The 15965-nt window shown below is 40.0% G+C and overlaps 2 protein-coding genes across 4 annotated transcripts; both read right to left on the bottom strand.

The window, feature by feature from the left end:
* Nucleotides 1-112: 112 nt before the first annotated feature.
* Nucleotides 113-7523, bottom strand: LOC104442763 (G-type lectin S-receptor-like serine/threonine-protein kinase At1g11410). Its single transcript, XM_039310725.1, has 8 exons — nucleotides 6803-7523; nucleotides 2135-2952; nucleotides 1890-1968; nucleotides 1679-1803; nucleotides 1003-1208; nucleotides 715-925; nucleotides 401-638; nucleotides 113-290 (listed from the first exon to the last, which is right to left on the bottom strand). Exons 1-8 carry the CDS (start codon nucleotides 7261-7263, stop codon nucleotides 116-118), a joined length of 2313 nt encoding a protein of 770 aa, XP_039166659.1. The 5' UTR covers nucleotides 7264-7523; the 3' UTR covers nucleotides 113-115.
* Nucleotides 7524-10803: 3280 nt separating this feature from the next.
* Nucleotides 10804-15494, bottom strand: LOC104442771 (G-type lectin S-receptor-like serine/threonine-protein kinase RKS1). 3 transcript variants are annotated; one of them, XM_039311361.1, is made up of 8 exons: nucleotides 15312-15494; nucleotides 13444-14278; nucleotides 13154-13273; nucleotides 12598-12803; nucleotides 12092-12302; nucleotides 11766-12003; nucleotides 11431-11581; nucleotides 10804-11330 (listed from the first exon to the last, which is right to left on the bottom strand). In XM_039311361.1, the coding sequence occupies exons 2-8, from the start codon at nucleotides 14240-14242 to the stop codon at nucleotides 11025-11027; spliced, it is 2031 nt and encodes a 676-aa protein (XP_039167295.1). In that variant the 5' UTR covers nucleotides 14243-14278; nucleotides 15312-15494; the 3' UTR covers nucleotides 10804-11024. The 3 variants fall into 3 exon arrangements, with proteins under 3 accessions (XP_039167295.1, XP_010054464.2, XP_018727483.2); XM_010056162.3 differs by lacking the exon at nucleotides 15312-15494 and having other exon boundaries at nucleotides 13444-14836; XM_018871938.2 differs by lacking the exon at nucleotides 15312-15494 and having other exon boundaries at nucleotides 12598-12800; nucleotides 13444-14835.
* Between the last annotated feature and the right edge of the window lie 471 nt (nucleotides 15495-15965).

Genomic DNA, 15965 nt, shown 5'->3' with positions numbered 1-15965 from the left:
AGTGAGATTTCACTAGTTCCCTTCTTTCCATAGCTCCCATGCCTGCGACTGTGTAGTGAACAAGCGAGTATTTCAGGCTTTGTATTATGTCTGTGTCCAGTCCTGTCTTTTGTACTTATTTAAGAGTTCCAGTACTTACATGGCTTACCAAATTGGAAGATGGATTTTCATGGTAATATGCACTGTTCCTTTTGCCACTTATGATCTCCAACAGCAAAACTCCAAAACTATAGACATCGGATTTTATCGAAAATATACCTTCCATTGCGTACTCTGGCGACATGTACCCGCTGCCGCAAAAAAAAAAATGAAGGAAGAAAAAGAGGTTTCGACTAATTAGTTGAGATGAGGCTCTTGGACTCAATAACACATAAAGCATTGCGATAGCAAGAATGCTTACTATGTTCCAACTACACGATTTGTGTTTCCTTGGATTTGGTCCCCGCCACATATCCTAGCCATACCAAAATCTGATATCTTTGGATTCATTTCTTCATCCAGTAGGACATTGCTGGCCTTTAAGTCTCGGTGGATGATCCTCAGCCTCGAATCTTGGTGCAAGTACAAGAGTCCTCGAGCCAACCCAGATGCGATTTCCAACCGTTTTCTCCAATCCAGCAACGATCTTCTCGTTTTGTCTGGACCAAGATCATGACATCAACAAACCATTGTTTTTTCGGAGTATTGTAGCTAGTGGGAGAGCAGAAAACGTACCGAAAAGGAAGGCATCCAAGCTTTTGTTCGGCAAATATTCATAAATTAGCATTTTCTCGTCTTCTTCGACGCAGCAGCCTAGTATTCTCGCCAGGTTCCGATGTTGGAGCTTCCCAATCAACTGGACTTCGTTTTTAAATTCTTCAGTTCCTTGTCCTGAAAGTTTCGATAGTCTTTTGACAGCTATTTCCAATCCATTGTCCATAATGCCCTGTCAAATTAATTTCCACTTTGCAAGTCTGTATCATCGTTTTTTCTAGGTAGCTTTTTTGTGTAATGGAAGTTTACCTTGTATACTGATCCAAAACCGCCTTGACCAAGCTTATTGAGGACGGAGAAATTGTTTGTTGCCGAAGCTATGGTGCTTAAGTCAAAGAGCGGCACATCTCTGTTTCCTCTGGGTCCATCATCGCGGTCTTTTATGGTCTGAGGGCCGTCGAGATATGTTGAATTTGTCCTCATATCACTCACCAGTGGATTATGGCTTCTGTGATCTGTTTCCGAAACAACCACACAAATGCCATTATAACCTTGGAGGAATTGTGAGATTCTTCACTCAGGAATTCATTTCGTTAAACCGAATGAAAGTTGTAAGCTTATTAAGATCTTCGCAAACATTTTTACATCTGTTTTCCTGGTAAATATATTGACGTATTGCATGATTTCATCTCTTGTATCCTGAAACTGGCCTTGTGCTGGTTTAGGTTCATTGTTAAATTGCTGCATTAAGATCTGAACTGGCATCATCATGCTTTCTTTGGTTCAAGGTTCTTAGATTCGGAAATGATCAAATAAAAACATAGAAGTTACTCTTTAACTGACTTCCTACAGCTGGGAAAAGTTCCAAGACTGAACCAACCAAAATTTGTGTCCTTTATTAATTGGTGAACAATAAGAGTTAGCAGACGAATTAAACGGAAAATATAATAAAGAGCGTACTGATGTTGAGGACTAAGTGACGCACCCTTTCTCTTCTTGATCACCAGGAGGTACAAGAAGGGCTGGCGAGCAGTAGAGCTGTAAAAATTGAAACCAGAATTATCGCAGCCGTTGCCTTTTGGCTGAGGGATCTTGTTTTCCTGTAACGAGCTGAAAGGAAAGTATAAACACGGTACTTCAGATTCAATGACCTCGAAAGTGCTTGTGCCAAGTATAGAATGAAAAATTCTTTCAACCTCAACTTGAAACCAGATATCACCAAGCTGATCTCAAACAATATACAGTTTATGCGATGCAAAAGCTCAAACTTGATTCCTAGAATCATGGATGTGAATTCTTATGCTCATGAATTTAATCTGTTTCGAAGTTCAATTCATCATTTGCTTGACAATGCTAATTTAATGAAACAATTGAGGTTGCAGGAGATACATCACATTAACAAAAGTAGTATTAGTAACATAAATTACAGAAATAGGAGTACCTAACTCAATGGCATCGACCCATATGTATAAATCTTGACCCGAATCTGCAAATGTTCTTGTATCGACTAAATTGCCGTGCCACGTGAGGCACCCGGAACCTCCCAGGCTCTCACTGGCACTAGCATAAGCTGTGCAAGAGCAATCCCTCAGGCATTCCTCCTTGCACTCCTTCAAGTTCAAGCTCATGTTGGCACGTGCTTTTGAAGTGTCCGGCACCTTCACACGGGCCACCTTCACGAATCCTTCCCCACTTCGACACACTGACACCCCTCCCCTCCTCACGCACCCTGCCGATCCATCTCCAAGGTTCCAATCGCCCGGCGACTTGGGCTCGAGCCCTGGCAGGTATGTGCACTCGAACTGGCCCGCATCATATGGATTGCAGTTGCTGTTGGGTCCACAATTGCCGTAAAAATCGCACTGGTCCTTTGGAGCGAACCAGTATTCTATCCACCGGCGGTCTCCGTCGTGCCATGTGGATCGTCGGACTGACCCCGATTCGCTCACCACCATTCTGGTGATGATCGATGCATCAATGACGCCATACATTATAGAAACCTCGTCTGGGTCATTTACAAAGCTTATGTTAAAGATGTAAGCACGAGTGATTTCAGGTACACCGCTCCACCGATCTCCAGTCCATGACCCGGCACGCCAATATGGATCCCCGTCCTTGTACAGAAGCAATTGAGGGTAGCCCGTTGGGTCGATCCTATAGGAGCAATTGCCAGGTGTCGGATCCTCTGGGGACTTCCAAGATGTTAGGAACCGGTTCAAACCGGTTTTGCGGTTCAACCCGAGTTTCATGAAAGGAAGCATAATGTTAAAATATGTCTGGAGTTTAAGCTGAAGCGAATTGTTGAATTTTAAAATATAAAATAAAATAAAAAGGGAGGAAAGTGCTTTGCTGTGAAGGCTACGGATTCCAAATTGAAGAAAAGAAGAACGAAGCCGCATAAGCTCCTGCACGTGAAGAGAAAGGTGGTGGGGCCCAAGGTCAAAAGTTTGACCTTGGGCACACACGCACCAAGAAGATTTCCTTTTCTACCGTGAGAAGTTGCCGAGTTCTCTGCACGCGTAGGAAAGGTGGGGCCCAACACACATGTAAAAGCATAATCTAATTTCCTTTGTTTTGTGCGCTTGTACGAAGTCGGTAAAAAAGAAACTCTACGAAGCGGCCAAAGACCTATGTATAAAAGGAGAAGCCGCACGCCACCGAAGTATAGGTTGTTCATCGAAGCGTTGTTCTTATTTTGAGTGCCATGATTTTCTCTGTTTGTGAGAGACATCCGTAGGCGTTGGGTGCTTGAGAGTGGGTCTTCGTGTTTCTCATGCAGAAAAGCTTATTTGTGATTTACATTCAAGAAAAATTGGTGCATTGAGTGTAATTGGGGTTTGGAAAACACCGAGAGAGTATTTGAGTGACTCGAGTGTGTAATCTCCTTGTATCGCTTGATCTATAGTGAAATTCGCTGCTGCTCTCCCAGTGGACGTAGGTCTTTATGATTGAATCACGTAAATCCGGTGTGCGTTTATTTTTCTTCTTCCGTCTATATTTTATTCGATTGCTCACCCTATCGCAACAAGTGGTATTAGGTTTGGCTGAGTTGAAGCGAATCGATGGCGACATAAGAAGTAAAAGTGAGAATCAACAAATTTGATGGGAAGGATTTTAGTTTCTAGAATATGCAGATTGAAGATTATCTTTACCAGATGAATCTGCACTTGCCTTTATTTAGGGAGAAACCAGAGACGATGAAGCAAGCTGATTGGGATTTGCTGGATAGACGAGCTATGGGTGTTATTCGGCTAACGTTGGCTCGTAACGTCGCGTTTAACATCTTGAAGGAGAAGATCACTGCTGATTTGATGCAAGCCCTATCAGATATGTACGAGAAGCCCTCTGCGATCAACAAGGTTTGTTTGATGCGACGTCTATTAAACTTGAAGATGAAAGAAGGTGCGTCAGTTGCAGATCATATCAATGAATTCAATGTGATTGTTAGTCAACTGAGTTCAGTTGAGATTAATTTTGAAGATGAGGTACGTGTTTTGATTCTATTATCCTCATTGCCTGATAGTTGGAATACTACTGTTACCGCTGTTAGTAATTCCTCTGGGTCAACAAGTTTGACATTTGATGGGGTTCGAGATTTAATTCTGAGCGAGGATATTCGTAGAAGAGAATCTGGCAAATCTACATCTACTGTTTTAGTAGGTGAAAATAGAGGAAGATTTGTAACACGTGTGGGTAACAATAGTACTAATATGAACAGACGTAGTCAATCTAGGATTGCTAATGTTGTCTGCTGGAGTTGTGGCAAGAGGAGGCATCTTAGAAGGGATTGCCTTAAGTTGAAGAACGAAAATGGTAAGGGAATTATGGTTGATTCTGCAGATAATGTTACAGCTGTAGCAGATAATGCCGATTATGTCTTGTCTGTCACTAATGATTCATCGCTTGATGGATGGGTTATGGATTCTGGTTGTTCTTTTCATGTCACACCAAATAGAAATTGGTTTATCACTTATCAGTGCACGAGTAGTGGTAAAGTCCAGTTAGGGAACAACGCTGAGTGCAATGTTGTGGGTGTTGGTGATGTTAAAATCAGAATGTATGATGGTATTGTGAGGACATTAACTGGAGTGAGGCATGTTCCATAATTGAAAAAGAACTTAATTTCTTTGGGTGTCCTAGATTCAGCTGGTTGCAAGGATTCTTCAAAAGGTGGAGTTCTAAAGGTTGTTCGATGTGCCCTAGTGATAATGAAATGAATCAAACACGATGGCCTGTATAAACTACAAGGTGAGATAGTGATAAATTTCGCTGTGGAGACGTCGGATGCATCTGTTTGAGAGTCTTTTGACTACTCGAGGAAGACCTGAGTGTTTATGCCAATGCACAAGTTTGATGCTGGTGTCAGGATCTCGCATTCAAGAGCTTTGATCGAGACGGAGATTGGTAAGTCAATCAAGCATGTGCGGACTGGCAATAGCATGGAGTTTTGCTCGGAGCTGGCAAATAAATTCTGCATGAAAGAGGGCATAGTGAAACACCGCACTAGTGCCAATAAATCACAACAATTTGTAGAATTGATGAGCAGAACATTACTAGAGATGGCCCGAAAAATTATCTCTAGTGCTGGTATGACTAGGAGATTCCTTGTTGATGTGCTAAGTACGGTAAGCTACCTGGTGAAAAGATTCCCATCAACCGCTATTGAATGGCGGATTCCTGAAAAAGTGTGGTCAGGTAACGTTGCTAATTATTCTATTCTTAAAATGTTTGGTTGCTCATGTTATTTTCGAGTGAGTGATGGTAAGCTCAATGAGAGGGCAATGTGCATATTCCATGGCTATAAGCAAGGTGAGTGGGGCGATCAGTTGTGGTGCCTGGATATAAATTCACCTATTGACAGCAGATAAGTTACTATTGACAAGTCTTCAATAGTTTTGGCTAGGAGTGTTTGTGGCAGTGTTAATACAAATCTAAACGGTGTTAAGCTTGAGGTGGAGTTGCAACCAGAAACTCCTAAGGTAGCGAGTACAGGTACTAGCAAAGTAATCGACACAGATAGTGTTTGTAGCGAGGTGGAGCTTATAGAGCCAACGGTTGCTGTAATTACTGAAATTAACAAAGTACGTGTTTGATCTCTTAAAAAATATGGATGCAATAACGGTTTTGCTTTATCTGCGGTTAAGGAAGTTGCGTCAGAAAATCCTTGCGGAGCAGTTAAAGGTGCATGTGGAGTTGGTATTCTGATGAGGTCATCGGTTATGACGAAGTTCAAGTGAGGCTTGGACTTGGATAATATCTGTGATGGTTGAGCTCATTGGGAGCAATGGGAAAGTAGCAGCAGAACTTGAATTTTTTTTTTTTACAAAGCAATTGTAATTTAGCTCAAACGTCGAGGCAAGGTGGAGATTGTTAAAATATGTCTCGAATTTAAGCCTGAAGCGAATTGCTGAATTTTGAAATATAAACTAAAATAAAAAGGGAGGAAAGTGCTTTCCTGTGAAGGCTGCGGATTCCGAATTGAAGAAAAGATGAACGAAGCCGCATAAGCTCCTCCACGTGAAGAGAAAGGTGGTGGGGCCCAAGGTCAAAAGTTTGACCTTGGGCACACACGCACAAAGAAGATTTCCTTTTCTACCGTGAGAAGTTGCCGAGTTCTCTGCACGCATCGGAAAGGTGGGGCCCAAAGCATAATCTAATTTCCTTTGTTTTGTGCACTTGTACGAAGTCGGGGAAAAAGAAACCTACGAAGCGGCCAAAGACCTACATATAAAAGGAGAAGCCGCACGCCACCGAAGTATAGGTTGTTGATCGAAGCGCTGTTCTTATTTTGAGTGCCATGGTTTTCTCTGTTTGTGAGAGACATCCGTAGGCGCTAGGTGCTTGAAAGTGGGTCTTCGTGTTTCTCGTGTAGAAAAGCTTATTCGTGATTTACATCCAAGAAAGATTGGTGCATTGGGTGTAATTAGGGTTTGGGAAACACCGAGAGAGTGTTTAAGTGACTTTGTAATCTTTTTGTATCGCTTGATCTATAGTGAAATTCGCTGCTGCTCTCCCAGTGGATGTAAGTCTAGGTTCAGTAAATTCAATGTCCGATTTATTTTTCTTCTTCCGTCTATATTTTGTTCGATCGCTCGCCCTATCACAACACATAGTGTCTGTTGGATAATCAAAGCTTTGCCATATCATCCTTTCGCTAAAATCTTGAACCAGGACTAGATTGCCTGAATCCATAAGCCGGGCTGTAGTAGAATAATTGGACAATGCATAAGAAACATTTGTGGACCAAACAAGAAAGCTTCCATTTGTCTCATGGAGCACCAAATTTCCATCAGAATCAATCGAAAGAGCTCCTGAAGTGCCATTGATTGGCCTCTCTCGGTTAGCAACCCAAACAACGGTTTGCTCAGAAACTTGGTAATACCAAATTCCGACATAACGGTGGCTAGAATTACCTGGGCTGAAGAAACCGAGAGCGAACTTTTTACCGCTGGAGACCAAGAGATTGCCATCTCTGATAGTATTGTTTTGGCTTAGGATGTCCAAGCCAGTACTTCCCTGAAGTAGAAAAAGAAGAAGCAGGGCATATACTGACCCCTTTTCTGTGTTCATGCTGTCTTTTTATCGAGGATGGGCGGAGTGATGATAACCAAGAGCCCTGTTTATTCACCTGGAACCGATTCAATGGGGAAGCAAATACACCTCAAGCAACATCGATCCACCACATTAATTAAAGGGATAAGGCTGCTGGGAAGGGAAAGGTGAGGCGAGTCCCCAAGGTACGTGACCATTACTTCAATGTACATGAAAAATTTCTTGTTTCACGATCGAGAAATATCGACCAAGTATGAAGCATCACAGCTTGCACTCCATTTGGTGGATCGAAAAGGTGACAATCACTTTGCTTAAATTCATGGGAAAGGTCCCCACTAATTAAGACCTCAACTACACTCTATGGTATTTGAGGTATCATTACTCATCAGACTGTTGTGACAGAGATGGATACCGTGTCGTTTCCATTGACAGCGATTTTAATATAGAAACAGTCAGTCGAGCTGAAAATTCAATATCATAATGTCATTGCGGAAACTGAGGAAAAAAAATTCCATTTCTAGGTCTTTATTCAAGGCTAGAGTCAAATTGCCATTTAATCCTTTTCAGATTCGTCCTTTACGCTAGGCTAGTATTCTCTGTTTTCTTATGACAGAACTAAGCTACTATATTAAGATGATTCTTTTGATTTGATCACTCTGCAATATACGAAACCTCTTCACTGTTTGTGCTTCTAATTATAGATGCACAGAGGTTTGTTTCCCTTGTCAATGTCAACAGCTTTTAGAATTTTCTGAAATCTCAAGAGTGAATGCGTTTCATTGGGGTGAGTATCTGACCATTATTGTGCCTATCATCGGAAATTTGCAATACTGTCAAAATGATAGCAAGCTATTATGGATTGCCAGTCTACCCTACAAAGAATTAATCTTGGCAGACTGAATTAAAGTCACTAAGTTTAGACTAGTGTGATAGAAATCGGCATAAATTCTATGTAACGTGACCCGATTCGAATTTTGTACACTCACTTGTTTCGGATCACCAAATTCATGACCCAAGTGATCACGCCTGATGCTCGTGCAATTAAAAAAGCACTAACATATATTTGATCCTGCTGACTAGAACAAAGCTTACCCAAGACGTTGATCACTCGGTCATCCATCTGGCCCCGTCTGGAAGGGACACTTTCCTCCGTTCATTAGTTGACCTCGACCGCCGTTTCACGAGCGAGGCTAGAGGTTAAACAGTGTTCAATCATAGATCAAGAAGTCTGACCCGTAAAAGAGAAAAACATAGGTCAAGAGAAAAAGACAAACCGATGGTTTCTCTTGGCAATGCGAGGTGGCGGGAGAAGACGGCAACCCCATGGAATAGAATTCACAATCTATCAACGGTTGTTCGTTTACTCAGTTGTCCATTTGGTCATTTATATGTTTATTGTCGTCTTGAAATGTCACTAGCACAAGCGGGTTTCATGTAGTTCTTGAAGGGTAGATGGAAAGGTAACGTGGGGAAACCCTGACCAAGTAACCAGGGCTCCTCACCAAAAATGGTGGCAGAAAGTGATAAGGAAAGGAATTATGATCCCTCGGATGTGAGGCTCGAGAGAAGAGAGATTAGTACACTTTCCTCAACGTAGTCTCGGTGCATTACTATGCTGATGTGAGTTTGAGGTTTCAAAATCAATTTATTCAATATTTTCAAGTCCCTTTTGTACAAAGCTACTGTTAATGTACTTGGCATCAGGTAATTACATTCAGAGTTTAACATACATATGTACTACGCAAATCTTTTTAGAAGTGCCTTTTTTGGAAAAAAAAAAAAAAAAAGAAAAGGAAAGTGCATTACAAGTTTAGAAACTTATTACGAAAGTGCAATTGAATCATAAAATTTTCAAAAAGTGTAATCAAGTCCTATTATTTATCACAAAAGTGCAATTGAGTTTTAAAACTTTCAAAAAGTGCAATAAAATTGAAAGATTTTATTAAATCAATTTGACAAGTTTTAGGACTTGATTACACTTTTTAAAGGTTGTAGGACTATTGTACTTTGTGATAAGTTTTAGGATTTAATTGCACTTTTTGAAAATTTTAGGATTCACTTGTTCATTCTTGATAAATTTTAAGACTTTCAATGTACTTATCCTTTAAAAAAATTGTAAACTTATTTATCACACATTGACCATAGTAATCCCGACATCATAAATAGAAGCTGAAACAATGCCATTACTAGACAATGCATTTGCTCCATGGTAGCTCTTCTTGAAGACAAACGCAAGCTGTTTCGTAGACGGAAGCAACACACTAGCATTCCCCAACGTGAACACAGACCGTAGGCATTGGATGAGAACTCTTGCATGCACAAGACACCGATCTGAATTCACCTTGAAGCCTCCTCTCTTGACATAAATTGCGAATCGACTAGTCGACAATGTTTAGGCATTTCCTCCTTTTCATAGCTCCCATACCTATGAGCCAGTGATGTGTTAAATTATGTCTCGAGTGTGAGTTTGTACATATTTGACATGGCATAAGTATATAGAACATGACCTGGTTGAAGTATTGCTTGTATTTTGGATGTCTTCTAAGTTGGACTTTATCTCCAAGCAAATTCAAGGGAGTTCAAAATTTGGTGAAGTCTATTTTGGATTAGAGAAAAAAGAAGAAATTGCGGTATTCTAGTTTGAGTTCACAAGTCACGTAAGAACATAAATAATAATAATAATAATAATAATAATAATAATAATAATAATAATAATAATAATAATAATAATAATAATAATAATAATAATAATAATAATAATAATTCTGCTCGATTACACATTAGAGCATTTCAACGAACGATGAATGAAATCCAAGCTTTAGTTAGGCATATACTTGCAAATTAATAGTTTATCAATTTCTCCAATGTAGTACCCTAGAATTTTCACCACACTCCAAAGATGGAGTTTTGCAATCAATGTAACTTCAATCTTATACTATTCGATCCTTTGTCCAGAATATTTGAGAAGCCTTTTAACTGCCATTTCCATTCCATGTTTGTCACACCTTGTAAAAGCAAATCAACATACGATTCATTAAAGTAAAATGATGGGGTAACAGTAAAGGTGTGTTTGGTAAAAATTTTATTTCCAAAAATAATTTCAGTTCAAAAATATATTTTTTTTCCAATTCTATTCCCTAAATGAGTTCAACCAGAAGAATGTGTTTGGTATGATCCTAAAATTTTGATTCTTCAATTAGAAAAAGAATAAGAAATCGTTTGGCTTTACCTTCATTTTTTTTTTGAAATTTTTTTCCCTCCTTTCTTCTTTCTCTTCTAGCTAGTTGCTGGGCCTTGGCATATACTAATTATGTTTTCATATTGTCTTTTTGTTTTAGGATACTATGGTATGATGTCTAAGGCAACGTAAGTGACTGAGTGAACAATACCCCAAATATCACAGAGTGTAGTCAAGGTCTTAATTAGTGAGGTGGACCTTTCTAATGAATTTAAGCAAGTAGTTGTAAATTTTTCGTCCACCATGTAAATGTAATTCAAGATGTGACACCGACTTTACCCTTTCTGAGCTTGATATTTTCAGTCAACGTGTCCCAAGCATCAAACAAGAAAATAATTCCTACCTCATGCATATTCAAGGAAATTTGCAACGGTAGTCTATTACATCTAATCTACATGTAAACTTTTCTCCTAAGCACAAGAGCAACTTTTAGCTCATACACAACACGATTAGCCTTCAGGTGTCGTCTATCTACCGATACAGGAAGCATCTCAATTTCTCAAGTTGAGTAGTACCGTAGTGGACTTGTGGTGGCATGTGGCTAGTGAGCTTCAACAGCAGTAATTGTAACTCTGTTAACAGAACATGTTTGGTTGCATATCGACTGAATATTTCCATTGTAGTCACTCTCGTCGATGAATGCGGGCTGTTTCGGGAACGGAAGTACCACATCAGCATTTCCCAACATGAAAACCACTGTGGACATAGTTGGCCTGTCCGATGCATATCTTTGCACGCACAAAAGACCGATTTGAATGCACCTTGATACGATTTCTTCAGAATATGTATTGCCAATTGATTTGTCCACAATGTCCATGCATTTTCCTCCTTTCCACAGCTCCCATACCTGGACATCACACATACCAGACACCTCAGATTGTGACTGCGATTGTAGAGCCTGGTCAAGTTGTGCATAGCGATGAATTATATAAGAGTTTCATACTTACATGGCCAATTAAATAGCAAAAGGGATTCATATGATAGCACCCGCTATTTCTTTGGCCTGTGATGATCTCTAGCAACAAAACTCCATAACTGTACACATCTGATTTTATAGAAAACTGGCCTTGCATAGCATACTCTGGTGCCATGTACCCACTGTGGAAGCCAAAAACAAGAAAAGTAATCAGCATCTCATTCATCTTACAAGGGGGACATAACAAAAGGTTGAAACTTTAGTATGAAAGAAAGAAAATGGTTGGTCGGAGTTCTTTTTCCGTGTTCGAATATCTCATTGTTTAATTAGATGAAATAGAATTTAATGCTCAAGAAAAACACTTACTATGTCCCGACCACACGCTTCGTTTTTCCTTCAATTTGGTCTCCTCCACATATCCTCGCTAACCCAAAATCTGAAATCTTGGGGTTCAATGCAACATCCAATAAGACATTGCTAACTTTCAAATCTCTATGGATTATCCTCAGGGTCGAATCTTGATGTAAATACATGAGTCCCCGAGCTACCCCATATGCAATTTCATACCTTTTTTCCCAATCCAGAAGCGATCTCTTTGTTTCATCTAGACCAATTTTGGGGATTACCTCAACATTATTATCCATAAAACTAGCTATAGACCGAAATTCTGGCTACTAGAAGAGATTACTTACCGAAAAGTAATGAATCCAAGCTTTTATTGGGTAAATACTCATAAATTAACAGCTTTTCATCTTCTTGAATGCAGCAACCTAAGATTTTCACTAGATTCCGGTGTTGGAGTTTGGCAATCAACCTGACTTCATTTTTGAACTCTTCATTTCCTTGTCCTGAATATTTTGAGAGCCTTTTAACCGCTATTTCTGTTCCATCATTTGTCACGCCCTGTGAAAATGAACACGTTACAAGAATAAATATTTAGACCTGTCGGATGAAGCCGGTGGCTGAAAAGCTGTTAAGAGAAAATATAAGATAGATTAGGTAGTTAAACTTCCTGGGACGATGTGTTGGTTACTTAATGAGTTTGTGATGGCGATAAAGTCGACACGACATACTCCAAAACCGCGTTTTTTATTCAAGGACATCAATCCCCGGAAGGGACAGACAATTGAAGTTGGTAGAATATACATATTAATATCCAATAACCACTTGGATTCAGTTGAATAGGGAGATTAATTACCTTATATACAGATCCAAAACCGCCTTGGCCGAGCTCATTGGCAGAGGAAAAATTGCTTGTGGCTGCAGCCACAGTTCCAAAATCAAGTACTGGTATATCTGTTTTTCGCCTACCTTCGCTGTCAAGGTCTTTCAGGCCTGGAATTTCGTCCAAAGATGTTGAACTTGTGGTAACACCGAACGGATGATTACGCCCTCTTCTATCTGCTGTCACACAGTTGAACGAAACGCTTATGAAAATGAAAGCAATTCTGTACTGCTTCTTTTTTTGCCGTTCTGGTCAAGTTGGCAATTTTTTGTAGAGGAAGGAGCGGTGCAAATTTTTCCTCTTCCATCTGCTGTCACAATTCAGCATTTTTAATTATCAAGCACTGTTTTGGTCAAGGTTTCCAGTAATGAATACAACCACCCTGTAGCCTAAAATCCTGGCTAGATTAGCTCCAATTTAAATTTAATGGATTTCTTATCCCTAAACATCGAAATAACTACCTACTTGGAAAACAGACTGGGTAATATATATGGCAGAAAAAGCTTCTATCAAGGCAAGACTACCACACCTCTTTTCTTCTTCAGCCGAAGGCAGTACATAAGGGAGCCTAAGAGCAGCAACACTACTGCAGATACCAACATCGTTGCCACCATTGCCTTCTTGACAAGAGTGCTTTTCCTATAACGAGCTGTAAAAGAAGGCACAAGGACTTGGAAGTTGCAAATGTTATGGAAATGAATGCTACGACTATCAGAAACGAACAGTTTCGTCAAGACAAGAAATCAGGAGAAATAAGACAATAATAACAACCCAACAACAGCAGCAAAAGCATTTCAAGTAGATATTAGCAACAAGTACCTAAGTCAATTGCATCGACCCGCACATATAAATCTTCACCCAAGTTTGAAAATTCTCTTGTATCCACTAAATCTCCAAACCATTTAAGGCATCCATATTCCCCCATGCTTTTATTTGCACTCGAATAAGCTGTGCAATTGCAATCCCTCAAGCATTCCTGCTCGCACTCCTTCAAGCTCAGCCTCATGTCAACATGTGCTGTTGTAGTGTCCGGCAACTTCACCCGTTGCACCTTCACAAAACCTTCCCCACTTTGACACATTGACGCGCCTTGCCTCCTCTTGCATCCATCTGATCCGTTCTTTAGGTACCATTCGGCCAGAGATGTGGGTTCGAAGCCAGGCAGGCATGTGCAGTCTAACTGGTCAGCGGTGTTTGCACCACAGTTGCTATTAGGCCCACAGTTCCTGTAGTTGTCACACTGCTCCCTTGGAAAGTGATTAAACTCGCTCCATTGCTGTTCTTCATCACTCATTACAAAGTATTTAAATGACCCTGACTCCTGCACCACATACCTAGAGATAACCGATGTGCTATACGTTTGAGAAAACTCCGTCGCGTTGCTCACAATTGTGATAATATAGTTGAAATCATTAGGCATTGACGGCTCAACACCATGTGGATTCTCAATTATCGGTCCACCCCGCCAATATGGAGCTCGACCCTGGTAAAGGAACCCTTGTGGGTACCCTGTTTGTTCAATCCTGAATGAATAAATGCCTGGTGCTGGATCATCTTTGGACTTCCAAGATGTCAGGAACCAGTTCAAACCGGTTCTCCGGTCCATCCCAAGCTTCATGGACGGAAGTTGGGTATCTGTGGGATGATCAAAGCTCTGCCAAATGACCATTTTGCTCAGATCATGAATTAAAACCAGGTTACCTGAATCCAAAAGCTGAGCAGTAGTAGAACCATTAAAAGTCAGGGAGGAAATATTGGTTGACCAAATGGGAAAGCTCCCATCGTTTTCATGGATCACTAAGTTTCCGCAATGATCAAATGCAAGAACTCCTGAAGTATCATTCACGGGTTTCTCTCTGTTAGCAACCCAAACGACGGTTTGCTCTGGGAGTCCATTGTACCAAATCCCCACGTAACGCAGGCTTGAATTACCTGGGCTGAAGAAACCGAGAGCAAATTTTCTTCCTTGGGAGATTAAGACCTCACCATCTTTCACGGTATTGTTTGGGGCAAGGGTGTGCAAAGAATCAATCAAATGAAATAGAAGAAACAGAAACAGAATTTGTAATGACACATTTCGAGGATTCATGTTGTACTTAGATGGGGATGCGGCGCGCTTATGTTTCAGGCAAGAAAGCAGACATGTAAGGCTTTTGCTTCATAACCTATAAAACATGACCAGAGCATGCTTGACTTGTCTTCTTTCCTCTCCCGGAGCATTTATTTCCTAGAATTAGAAGTCAATGGAAGACGTTTTAAGAACTGGGGAACCATGGGGAACCGTTCGATTAGCCAGTCAATTTTCTTTTACTTTTCCTTTCGAGAAACCCCGAAAAGTCTAAGTTGATTGAATATCATTGCTCATTGGTATTGGTTGCTGAGTACATTAAATTAGGGATAATGACACAATTTGAACTTTCGCTCAATATTCAATTCGATCAAGGTCAATTTTTTTTTTTTTTTTTTTTTTTGTTCAATGTAGTACCTTGACTTTTTTACATAATTTGATGTGGTCCTTTAATTTATGGTTTTGCACCAACTATTATCTAAAGTTATAGTGGCCCAAAAACAAAGTATTTTTTTTTAAAGGTAAAGCTTTCTTCAATCTTTGGCCTGGGAGAAGTCAGGAAATATTGCAAGTATGCCTGACAGAAAGAAAAGGACTTAAATAGACTAAAAGTGTTTACCAACAATTGAACGTAGTTGACTTAAGAGTTCCGGCGTAATCGGCTTTCGGCTTTCGGCTTTGTAGAGAAGGCTAAGCCCAACCTTGCCTTCCTTAGGCCAGACATAACACAGATCCGTCTCGTTTTCTACTTCGGGCCGTGGTTTCTATCCTGACCGACTCTCTCAAACTCACATGCTTGATTGGATGGAGGAGGAAAGACAACCTAATATGGAATGAAAAATTTCATTACACAAGAAACTCTTATAAAGAAGGGCGTCCATATGCTAAAATCAAGAAAACACACATACTTAACTAATTTTAATCTGGAAAGCATGAAACACAAAAAACTTGAAAATTTTACCTATCCAAAAAATTAGGATCAAGATTTAGAGTAGTGTAAGTGTGAGTATCTATAGACAAATCAATATCATTTCTAGATATCTGATGAAGACACTTAGACCTAAAATAGGTGGACTCTTAATCCATTACAACTCTAAATGAAGTTCTACTTTTACAATTATAGAGATCATTGTAGCGACCTCCCTTTTTGGGTGCCATCACTAATGACTCACTAAGTATTAGTCTTAATCCGGATTCTCCTAAACCCGTTAATTAAAAATAAGAGTTGTTACTAATTAACCTAAGTGAAATATCATAAAAAACACTTTACTCC

Source organism: Eucalyptus grandis, chromosome 4, assembly GCF_016545825.1.
Source record: "Eucalyptus grandis isolate ANBG69807.140 chromosome 4, ASM1654582v1, whole genome shotgun sequence".
NCBI lineage: Eukaryota > Viridiplantae > Streptophyta > Magnoliopsida > Myrtales > Myrtaceae > Eucalyptus > Eucalyptus grandis.
This window is presented reverse-complemented; position numbering and strand designations above follow the sequence as displayed.

Bases quoted from the DNA above. Each gene is read 5' to 3' on its own strand.
- LOC104442763 (XM_039310725.1), bottom strand. From the start codon at position 7,263: ATGAACACAGAAAAGGGGTCAGTATATGCCCTGCTTCTTCTTTTTCTA. The intron at 1,804-1,889 runs GTTGAAAGAATT...CTTTCCTTTCAG, and splicing joins ATATCTGGTTTCAAGTTGAG to CTCGTTACAGGAAAACAAGA. The intron at 291-400 runs GTAAGCATTCTT...TTTTTGCGGCAG, and splicing joins AATCGTGTAGTTGGAACATA to CGGGTACATGTCGCCAGAGT.
- LOC104442771 (XM_010056162.3), bottom strand. From the start codon at position 14,713: ATGAATCCTCGAAATGTGTCATTACAAATTCTGTTTCTGTTTCTTCTA. The intron at 12,804-13,153 runs GTGTGGTAGTCT...ACTGTGTGACAG, and splicing joins TCGGCTGAAGAAGAAAAGAG to CAGATAGAAGAGGGCGTAAT. The intron at 12,303-12,597 runs GTAATTAATCTC...TCATTTTCACAG, and splicing joins GTTTTGGATCTGTATATAAG to GGCGTGACAAATGATGGAAC.